Source organism: Plectropomus leopardus, chromosome 18 (assembly GCF_026936395.1).
Source record: "Plectropomus leopardus strain MGB_pleo_1.0 chromosome 18, ASM2693639v1, whole genome shotgun sequence".
In the NCBI taxonomy this organism is placed as follows: domain Eukaryota; kingdom Metazoa; phylum Chordata; class Actinopteri; order Perciformes; family Serranidae; genus Plectropomus; species Plectropomus leopardus.
This window is the reverse complement of record NC_142193.1, coordinates 11927880-11939074: the sequence shown is the minus strand read 5'-3', so window position 1 is coordinate 11939074 and position 11195 is coordinate 11927880. Positions and strand designations below refer to the sequence as shown.

At 42.0% G+C, this 11195-nt stretch overlaps 2 protein-coding genes across 3 annotated transcripts in view; both read left to right on the top strand.

Moving 5' to 3' along the window:
- The first annotated feature begins 826 nt into the window (after positions 1 to 826).
- Positions 827 to 5941, top strand: LOC121957278 (kelch-like protein 11). 2 transcript variants are annotated; one of them, XM_088069359.1, is made up of 3 exons: positions 827 to 910; positions 1226 to 1702; positions 2684 to 5941. In XM_088069359.1, the coding sequence occupies exons 2-3, from the start codon at positions 1239 to 1241 to the stop codon at positions 4266 to 4268; spliced, it is 2049 nt and encodes a 682-aa protein (XP_087925485.1). In that variant the 5' UTR covers positions 827 to 910; positions 1226 to 1238; the 3' UTR covers positions 4269 to 5941. The 2 variants fall into 2 exon arrangements, with proteins under 2 accessions (XP_087925485.1, XP_042361773.1); XM_042505839.2 differs by lacking the exon at positions 827 to 910 and having other exon boundaries at positions 1125 to 1702.
- A 1028-nt stretch (positions 5942 to 6969) lies between these two features.
- Positions 6970 to 11195, top strand: part of LOC121956698 (cytosolic 5'-nucleotidase 3-like) — a 31047-nt gene continuing 26821 nt past the window's right edge. Inside the window, exons 1-6 of the mRNA XM_042505062.2 lie at positions 6970 to 7129; positions 7534 to 7632; positions 7725 to 7794; positions 7904 to 7950; positions 8837 to 8922; positions 9011 to 9100. Coding sequence (XP_042360996.1) covers positions 7127 to 7129; positions 7534 to 7632; positions 7725 to 7794; positions 7904 to 7950; positions 8837 to 8922; positions 9011 to 9100 — 395 coding nt within the window. The 5' untranslated portion in view covers positions 6970 to 7126. The remainder of the gene's footprint in view (positions 7130 to 7533; positions 7633 to 7724; positions 7795 to 7903; positions 7951 to 8836; positions 8923 to 9010; positions 9101 to 11195) is intronic.

Below are 11195 nucleotides of genomic sequence, written 5' to 3'. Positions count from 1 at the left end.
AGGGACTGTTTGTTATTAATTAAAAAGGGGGGGTATATAAAATGCAGGCGCTTTATTTATTTTTTAATCACTGAGGTGGGAGTTTTGTTTTTTTGATTTGGCTAAGGGGAGGAACATTCAACTTCAAATGGTTGTATTTTCAATACACACAAAACCCACAAGTAGGTTTGAAAGGCCTGCTTTCTTTAAAAATCTTCAAATTCACACCATTTATTATAGCCAGAAATTATGAAATATATTTATTTATGGTGGAGCTTTGGATAGGGTTCTAACATTAAATAAAACAAAAACAAATGAAAGCAAAGTCACACCAAGGTACAGTCCTTAAGGTAAAAGAAAACATGCTTTATTCACACTAGATGAAGTGTTAAATCTGTAGAAACATTTTAACTTGTGAAACACCAGTGTCACTAATTACAGCAATGTTTACATAGCATGTAGGTGTGCATTTGGCAGGATCATGCTGTTGTGCATCTGGCTCAATTACTGGCACACCTAATCACACAGACATCATTATTATTATCAATTACGCCTGTGATTTTCCTGCTGACACAAGTCAAATGTCTGCAATGATTTTCCTTGTGTTTCTGTCTTCGACTACGAGGCAGTAAAACACGGAGAATATATAGCACTGATTTAAACACTTAAATATACATACATGGCGGTCTGAGGCAATGCACTTACTGCAGACTTGAGTGGGTCGACCTTCCCTGAGCCTGCAGGGCAAACTACATGCGTGTCAGTGCAAGTTTTTTGTCCATGTGCAAAGCTCATCTTAGCAGTGGGAGTGGGAGCTGCCACTGACGTCAGCGACGCGGTTACGCCTTTCACGCACTGCGCATGTCTGCGAATCTGTCTGTGTTTACCGAGCAGAAGTCGGTTCCTCATTCATCGTTTACCATCAAAAAAGGTACGTTTTTAGCTCTTCAGTTTGCATGCTCATTCCGCTATGTGTTAAATCTATCTGTAATTTGACATGAAAATCAATACTGTGCTTAACTTCTAATGGTTACCACTACAATTCTGCATTCAAAACCTATGTGTCATTTGACTTTTTAAGCCAACCGTGATCCCCCTTAAGTCGTAGATATGAAGCTACGAATTTGAAACTAGCTTCGCTGTCGCTCTCTGTTTTGACTCCATGTATGTGTGGCTGCGTATGTCGCCTCCTCTCCTGCACTAGTTTAACGCTTCTCCATCTCCCACCTCTGCCAACCTCCTCCAGCGCCGGCAGCACAATGGCAGCGGCGGCCCCCAACCCGGAGGATTCCGCCCGGAGCGGCGGCAGCAGCGGCACCAGCACACCCAGCGCCCTTGCCGGAGACGGGGACGCCGAAGAGGCCGAGGACTTCACGTCGTCCTCCCACTGCTCGGAGTTGTCTCGGCGGCAGAACGAGCAGAGGAAGCAGGGCTTGTTTTGCGACGTGACGCTGGCCTTCAGCAGCGGGGCGGCCAGCGGGAGCGTCCAGAGCTGCGAGTTTTCAGCCCACAGGTCTGTCCTGGCTGCGGCCACCGATTATTTCACCCCCCTGCTCGGAGGACAGTTCTCCGAGTCCTTGTCCGGACGGGTGGAGATGAAGGAGTGGAGCTCAGAGCTGGGGCCGGACCCGGATACAGTGGAGAGTGTCATCCAGTATATGTACACTGGAGAGATACGCGTTAGCACCTGCAATGTACATGAAGTGCTGGAGCTAGCTGATAGGTAAGATCTGTTTTAGGGACTGTTTGTTACTCATGAGATGGGAGGAGGTGGTGCAAAAAGGGGGAGGCATGTCAAATCATTAAGGCAAGAATCAAACAGAAGATCCACACACTATGAAAAGCTCCAATTCATGTACATTTGCACATACAGAAACAAACAGGATCACAGAAGTGCACTTAGTGCAAACATATAAACTTTAGACACAGAAACACTGATGGAAATATAGTCACACGGACACAGACACACCTCTCATTCATACACCTATTGTTACTGGTTTTCTTGTTATTTAATTATCTGTTCCAAAACCCATTTTTGTCTTTTTTAAAGTAATGGTCCATTTGTTAATTTTTAATAGTTATATTACAGCAAATACTTTTTTTTTCTTTTTTTTGCTGAAACTAACTCCAGAGAGCTGCTTCCCTACAATAATTATTTATATTTTCGATGCACATCTAAAGTTAATCTCTCTGTTTAAATTGTCTGTATATTATTAACTTACGTCATCCCTACTTTCCTATCCTATCTCTATGTCATACTTGTTTTTTGTTATTGTAAGTCAAACCGTATAACAATAAATTAAAAAACAGCTCCCAGTACTTTTTATTTGTGCAGCGTTTCAAATTAACAGAGATCTTTGTCAGGCATCATCATCACAAAGCAGAGCAAGCAATAAAAAGACAATATAAAGACTTAATATGTATTTATATAGCTTGGTCTGCTTTCTGCTGATGATTTGAAAATGTCTGATGACACAGTCCCCTAATATTTCAGTTTGTGAGTCAGTAAGAGAAAGTGATTTTGATCATCAAAGCACGAGGCCTTCTATGGCTGTTTTTAAAAGTACTGTTTTTGTGCTCTGCTTGCAGAAAACAAGACTGGCCTGGTCTAACCAGTCGAAACAGAGCAGTATTATCTAGTTACAGGAACAGCTCATTCTGTCTGACATCCTATACTGTATTTTCTCTGTTGTCTCTATATTAGGTTTCTCCTGTTGCAGCTGAAGGATTTCTGTGGTGAGTTCCTTAAGAAGAAGCTGAGCCTGACCAACTGTGTGGCCGTGCACAGTTTAGCCCACATGTACACCTTGGACCAGCTGGCTCTACGGGCTGCAGACATGATCCGCCGCAACTTCCATAAGGTTATTCAGGATGAGGAGTTCTACACGCTGCCTTTTCACCTGGTTCGTGACTGGCTGTCTGATGCAGAGATCACAGTGGATTCTGAGGAGGTGCTGTTCGAGGCGGTGGTGAAGTGGGTGCAGAAGAACCCGGAGGAGCGAAGCCGCTACTTTGAGGAGCTGTTCCGTCTCTTGAGGCTGCCGCAGATCAAGCCCACCTACCTGACCAGAGTGGTGAAAACTGAGCGGCTTGTGGCTGCCAATGAGGCCTGCCTTCGGCTGGTGTCAGAGGCAGTAGAGGGCCACGCTATTCGCTTTGAGAACCTCAAGTCAGCTGATATGGAGTTCTGGTCTTCACACATGGCCTCCTTTCAGCCTCGCTTTGGTCAGAACATGGACGTTATCATGGTGGTAGGCGGTGTATCAGAGGGAGGGGACTATCTGAGCGAGTGTGTGGGTTACTTCATTTACGAGGACCGTTGGGTCAACCTGCCGCACATCCATAACCACCTGGACGGCCACGCCATTGCCGCCACCGAGTCCCATGTCTACGTAGCAGGTTCTATGGAACCAGGCTTTGCTAAGACGGTGGAACGGTACAATCCTAATCGCAACACTTGGGAGCAGGTGAGCAACCTCACAACACGCAAGCACTCCTTTGGCCTCACCTGTATTAAGGATATACTGTACAGCATCGGTGGCCATGGAAACTTCAGTCCAGGTTTTAAAGACGTCAGTATATACGAGCCTGAGCAGGACAAGTGGCACAATCTTGAATCTGCCCCCAAAATCCTGCGGGATGTGAAGGCAGTGAGTGTGGAGGACCGCTTTGTGTATGTCACAGCGCGCACACCTGTCGATACAGATAATGAGGATGGACTGAAGACGGTGACCACTCGCTATGACACAGAGAGCCGCCAGTGGCAAGATGTTGACTCCCTGCCTCTTATTGACAACTACTGCATCTTCCAGATGGCCGTAGCCTCGACTAACTTCTACCACACGGCCTCCTGCTGCCCCAAGAGCTACACAGTGCGGGATGAGGTTGCCAAGCAAAAGATAAGTGTGCGCATCTCTGATGAGATCCTGGAGAGCCTGCCACCTGAGGTTACCAGCATCGAGGGGGCTGCCATCTGCCACTTCGACGAGGACGTCTTCATCATCGGAGGCTGGAAGAACAGTGACGACGTTGACAAGCAGTACCGCAAGGAGGCCTACCGCTACTGTGCCGAGAGGAAGCGCTGGATGCTGCTGCCACCCATGCCTCAGCCTCGCTGCCGAGCCACCGCCTGCCATGTCCGCATCCCCTATCGCTTCCTGTACGGCTGCCAGCGTTACCCTATGCCCCAGAACCTGGCCCGCCAGCGAGATCGCATGCAGCAGATGCAGCAGCTTCACCGGCGCACACTCACCTTACGCCGGCAGCTGCAGTCGCAGATAGAGTGCTGAGCAAGTCGGTGTCCGCTTCACCCAAGAACTACACGGCTCTGTCCGAGGATACACTGCAAGCATCCATTCCATCGCAGCCATCCTCACTGACCCCCACTCATACATAACACGCTGCAGGGGGTCTTGTGTTGCTCTCATACTGGATTTTATTAAACTGAACTCTGTGCCATTGGCTTTCATGCTGTGTTGTGTTGATGGCTGATTTGTTGAAAGCCATGAAATGTGTGTGCAGGTGTGTGCTGACCAGCTGGTGGTCTTTGTGAAGGGATAAGGGGAATGTAAACATGTGAATAAGAGTGTTATATAGCAGCCAACAATTGAATATCCTTTTGTCAAGTATGTTGGTATAGATGCTGTTTATCTGTTTGTACATAAATAGTATAAAGCTGTATATGTAAACATTTATATGGATATTTTACATTCCTTTATTGTATGCCTGTACCAGAGAGGCTATGTGGCATTACCAATAACGCCATTCCTACATTCAACCGCTTAAAGAAGTCTCATTCCATGTTAACACTGTGACAATCTCTTCATGCCAGTAGAACAAATGTCTTAACTTATATTTTAAACGCTCTACTAGAATGGCTCTGCTTGTTACTGTTCAGCCTCAACAACTAAATGTGAATTATTTCAAAAAGGCTGTGAATCTTAAAATCCTGTAGAATAGTTTGCTTTTAGATCGCAGTTTCCCTTCAACTGTTGTACTGAATATATTTAATAATAATTTAATTTTTTGTCGCTCATGTAACACTTGAAAACTTTTTCGTCAGGTTTCTGACAAGGCGAAATGATGAGACGCTGTGATGTTGAAAAGATCTGATAATATGTAATAAACTGATTCCTTTGAGTTATCTTAACATTGAAACATTCTATTTGGTTGCTGTAGGAAGCACCAATCACTAGCAATGGCTCAATCATTCCTATCTTTGGCACTTTGGCAGTCTGTTGCTCGGTGTTTTCCCATTCATTCAAGGAAAATCATTGAAAATGTATGCATATGTGTGAGTGCTGAGGTGTGTATGATTTGCAGAGCTTCTCTACAACTGCACTTTTATGACATCTAATTGTTTGTAAGGTCTTACTGAAGCGAAGGGATTTAAGTTGCCACTGCACTTTGATGGTTTCATTTGTTCCATATCAGACAAGGTGATTGTATTTTGAAAAGACTTTGTTTTGGCCAGTAAGTCAGTAAGTTTTGGTCCTCTTTCAAAAAACATGTAACGGTTATTTGCAGATGTGTTTCAAACATTAAATGTCTTGGTAAACCTTCTGTATTATACATCACTTTGCGCTGGGTGTATATGAGAGATCTGCTGTTGTTCTGTGGTCTCCTCTCACCTTCCTTTAAAAAAATGAGATGAAAAGGAATCTGACTGATAAAAAAAACAAACAGGACTGTTATACAAATGTGTTGTGACTGACATTTAGAAATTCCCGCTGTCAAGCAGCGCATTTTACAGCATAAAGGTTACAGAGCGAAGGAATTTCATTCATTTCCACTTTATGACCAACATAAATAGCACTGCAAATATTAAGTTATAAGCTATGAAGAATAACTAAGAGTAAGCTATGTAATTTGCTTTGCATGTGATTGTCTGACATTGTGTCCTTATATTGGATGTAAAATGCTTATGTCATCACTTGCAATTAAAGTTGTTTTGTAAGACAAATGGTTGCACACTTTGTATTATTGCTTTGTTAGATTTCACTAGTTAAATGAGTTACTACTAAAAAGTCTTGATGTAATCTGCATCTACTTAAAGACTGCTAAATTACTGTTAACTTAAAATGTTAAATGTCATGCTCTAGTGCTTATTTGTCAGGGACTGCTCACTATTTATCAGAGGAGAGGAGTGGCTGGGGCATGACTCTTTAATCTTCACCCTCTCCGACGCTGCAATCATTTTCCTTGAGCCACCCTCAGTGACTGAGCAAAAATGCATGGCCCTCCCTTCAACACAAATAGGCCCTAACAATATTTTTTTCATATTATAGGTACTGGAGCCAGTGCAACAGCATGAAAACAAGACTTATTACCAAAACGAAAGAAAACCAAGAAATTCCTTTCAAACAGGTCAGCATGTTTAATTCGCAAAATACAGCCATTTAAAATTGAATATCTCTTCCCAGAGCCAAAATGTTTTTTAAAAAGTAAGTCCATCCCAAGTGTTTAAAAACATATGTGCCATGTCTCCCCTGTGTTGCTCCACTTCCTTCCCCTACAAAAATTAAAAAGTCCTTAAAAAGATGGTAGTTACTGAGTATTATGACTCAAAAAATAATATTTATTTTAATTTTAAGTTTGATTCATTTTAAACGAAAACTTTCACCCTTATGAGTTGGCCCTATTTTGTTCCCTCCCAAAACCTTGGAGGGACAGGGTGGGAACCTTTCAACTGCGCCTTTGCCTCGGGGGAAGAGTACATACTGTCCCACCCCAACTTACTTAAGTAGTAGTGCTGCCTTCACGTGTTCATCCTAGGCTCGCATTTGTGTGAACATCGGACGAAAAGCAATGTCTGGTCACTTTAGGCCAGAAAACGTATGGCATTTAAGTATCAATACCGTCATCATAATTTGTATATACGGTTTACAAATATGTTTCCCTCTAAACGTCACATCGCAGTCACTGGAAAAATCATTACAAATGAACCGTCTACCTCCTTGTTTCGTCAGTTTTAAAAAGTCCCAACAATTTTGATAGTACCTGAAGGCAGCATCACCGCTCTTGCTAAAACAGATGATCCTGTCGCCCCCTTAGCAACACAAACGTTACTTCATCAACTGACACTGTCTACCGATTACAAGCTTTTTATCCAAATAACCCCAACGGATCGGCAACTCATTGCAAGAAAATGGTAATCATGCTTTTATAAAGTTTTCCGAAGCACTAAAAGAAAACCACATTGCTATCAACTTGAACACTAGTTAGATAACGTTGGGTTAGCTAAACGTAGCTAGCTTAGCTCCCCACCATTGGCTAATGTTATCTTACATTAACTTCTATACCGTCTCAGTAAATTATAGTAAAACAAACAGATTATTGTTAAGGCTTTACCGTCAATGTTTGCTATTGGTAAATGATGTGCGGGTAGGGAACAAGTTAGCTAAACAGCATGTAATTTAATGTGGTGCTAGCACCTGACCGGGTAAGCTAACTATCTATTCAGGTGGACTACTGTTTGTAAGGAGTCAGTGCGTTTTTCAGACATACAGAATATTATGTAACCTCTTTTCACTTCTTCATAAACTCAATTCAAAGATTCCAGAGTTGTCCAACCGCTCTGTGTGTATGAGGGACCCTCAGAGGGTGCAGGAGATCCTGCAGTCCATGGTAAAGGCTGGCTCCAACACCGTGCAGGTATTCATCCTGATTTATCACATTAAGTGTTTCTTTAAGTATTGTTTTTGTCTTGCATGGACAATATGAAATTATCGTTATGTATCATCCAGGTGATATCAGATTTCGACATGACCCTGACAAGATTTGCATACAATGGCAAAAGGTGCCCTACCTGTCACAGTAAGTCCACAGACAAAGTGAGCTGCAGCTTCATGTTGTCATGCATACTGGATAACAAAAAGGTTGGTTTGGGCCTAACTGTCATTTTGTCTGTGTATTTTCTGTGCAGATATCCTTGACAACAGCAAGCTCATCTCCAATGAATGCAAAGAAGAGGTAGGAATGAGGCTTTAGTGCTGAGGCAGGTTTTCCATTACCACAAGTAAACTTCCAATATATTATTCTCTACACTCAAGCCACAGTGGAGACATCGGCATGTAACAGGATTTAATTTCATTTGTTGAATAATTTATTAGTCATTCATTCAGTCACACTGTTTGGTCTTTCTGCCCTCTAGTGGGCAGAAGGAAGAATTAAACAGACAAACTGAACCATAATCTATGCAATGTGAAGAGTTCTTATATAAACTATTGTTAAATTTCCTCTTTCCTCAGTACACTTTTGTATCTGCAATTTTGTATTAAGACCACTGATGTATAAAATCCTGTACTCTTGTCAATCTTGAGACAATCTAAACTCGTCTGATGTCAAAGAAGCTTTTGGTACAGCATGTATGCATCGACACAGATATACTAAAAAGTTGAAGTACATTACATTTGCTTGGCCTTATACAGTGTATGTCCCCTATTATACAAAATCATCTGAAATCGTACTACGTTGGAGAAAAAAAAACAATTTTGTTTAACCTTCAGTCCAGTCTGTTTACCATTTACAAGGTTTCATCTTGTAGCATCTTAACACCCAGACACCCTAGAGCCCTGTCACATGCATGTCAACAGAGCAGAGCTCTAAGGGCTCTGAAAATTTCAAAATATAATCTTGTACAAATCATATTATATCAAATGTTAAACTTTTCCAAAGAGATTGTCTGGACTTTGTTAGTATAGCGTAATGGTTTCCTTCTGAAGCCCTTGGATATAATATGCCTAAAAGTTATAGACAGAAGACAATCTCCAAATCTAATTGTGTTGAATACAGTTTTTTTTTTTTAGATGTTTACAAGCCAGTTACAGTATTCTAAATATTGTCCTGTCACCGTCAGCTGAAGGAGCTGCTCAACACATACTACCCTATAGAGATTGACTCTTCACGGTCTATAGAAGAAAAACTGCCCCTTATGGTGGAGTGGTAAGTATCTAATAAATTATCCTTTACTAAATATGATATGGCGTTCTTAAGTGTGTTCATAAATGTGTTTTGCACCTATATGCCGCAGGTGGACTAAAGCTCATGAACTACTTGTACAGCAGAAGATTAAGAAAGAACTGCTGGCCACAGTGGTGCGGGAGTCTGATGCCATGCTGAGGTCAGAAAACCTGCTCTCTCAAGAGAACAGAAGATTTATTTGATACAAACGTATAAACTTAGAAACTTACAAAAATATGTTTTACATCGTATGATACTATGAGTTCTTAAGACATTTTGATGACATATGGTACAATGACTTAATTGAATTATTATGCCATAGTTTATTATGACTTTTATTACATTTTTTCATTACACTACATTATGACCTCTTTATGACATTTTTTACATCACACGCTAACAACTTTTTTGTGGCATTAATGTTGACATACTATGCTATGACTTTTTATGATGACATTTTTACATCATATATTTGTTTGACATTATTTATGTCATACTGTGCTGTGACTTTTTAATGACATTTAAAATAGAATATAAAGAACACAAAATGTATGTACAAAAGGTGCAATGGAGGGATCGTACAGTTGTGCAGAAGTTGGAGTGACAGTGAAAATATTTTGAATCTAAAATAAATAAGTTAACTACAGTGTGCAGTGTAAAAAAATCCAATCCAGTGTGCTTTAATGTAACACATAAAAACAGATTTAGCCTAACAGTGTCATGTTTTTGTGACTCTGGGGCTGGGTTGGAGGGGATAGCACCAGTGTATTCATGATGTTGAGAGCAGAGGGAAAGAAACTGTTCTTGAGGCGTGAGGTTTTAGTCCTGATGGACCGCAGCCTCTTGCCAGAGGGGAGAGTCTCAAAAAGTTTGTGTCCGGGGGGAGAGGGGTCGGCCACAATATTACCTGCACGCCTATGGACCCTGGAGGTGTACAGGTCATGGATAGATGGCAGGTGGCAGCACGGATGATACGCTGCAGCCTGTTCTTGTCCCTCGACGTGGCTGCAGCGTACCAGACTGTAATGGAGGAGGTGAGGATGGACTTGATGGTGGCGGTGTAGAAGTGCACCATCATTGTCTTTGGCAGGTTGACTTTCTTCAGATGCTGCAGGAAATGCATCCTCTGCTCGGCTTTGTTGATGAGGGCGCTGATGTTCAGTGTGTATGCACAAAAACGTGGCATACACCCTTTTCCACGCTCACGTTGAGATGTATCAACATCAAGCATTTTTCATCTGATCAATGTATAGATCATATGTGATGCATAAATGCAATTACCAAACACTGTGGCAAGGTGGCCTGGATCAATGTACGATTCATTCATTCTAACGAGCAGCGTGGTTGACAACAGGCTACAAGCTGGCACAGTGCGCGATGGGTGGTTTCTTGTGAATAAATAATTTATTCATATAATTGTCCTAATATTAATCCCCCTGATGCGCACTGAGCATGTGCGCCCCTGAATATCATCCTGTCTTCACAGCATATTACTTGTCAGAGGTTCCAAGTTAGTGACTTGTTTTTTGCTGGTTAAACTAGAAAAAAAAAGTTTACCAACAAGCCCCTGTTTGTCTCTGTATGGAAAGTAATTATGTCAACAAACACATGCGTAAAGTTTGAAATTACTTGATCGGCCTAACCTTTTCCCCGGCGCACTGCTGCGTTCATTTGCGTTTTATATTTAATATGATGTGATCCATGTACGTGGTGTGTAAAATTAACAAATGGCAACTGTAAATCCATTTTGCACATAAAATATACCTTGAGGAGTGTCTTCAAATCGCATTCTGAAAAATTCTTCTTCTTCTCAGTTTTACTCATTGCTTATGTTTGTGTTATCTGATGGCGCAGAGAGAGGAATCCTACGTGCAGGGCCTATTTACATTAATCTGTATATTTATATGGGGGTGTGGAGAGGGAGGAGTCTGGTACTCCTATGGGTGCGCTCAATTCCACATTGATTGGGATGTACAAAGGAAATGTGCTTGGATTCTTGCCTGCACACAGTTTCATACAGCTGGATTTTTTTGTGCGTATGACGCTTTCTGGATTTAAGCCTACGCCACGTTTCAGTCGGAAATCCATGCAAGTCTTTGTACATGAGGCCCCAGGTCACCAGATGGTCAACCTCCCACCTGTAGGTGGACTCATCCCTACCAGAGATGAGTCCAATGAGGGTGGTGTCATCTGGAAACTTGAAGAGCTTGATGGACTGGTGACTTGAGGTGCAGCTGTTCGTGTACAGGGAGAAG

Coding starts and splice junctions, on each gene's coding strand:
- LOC121957278 (XM_042505839.2), top strand. CDS start 1,146: ATGTGTGGCTGCGTATGTCGCCTCCTCTCCTGCACTAGTTTAACGCTT. Junction 1,703..2,683: donor GTGCTGGAGCTAGCTGATAG/GTAAGATCTGTT, acceptor TCTCTATATTAG/GTTTCTCCTGTTGCAGCTGA.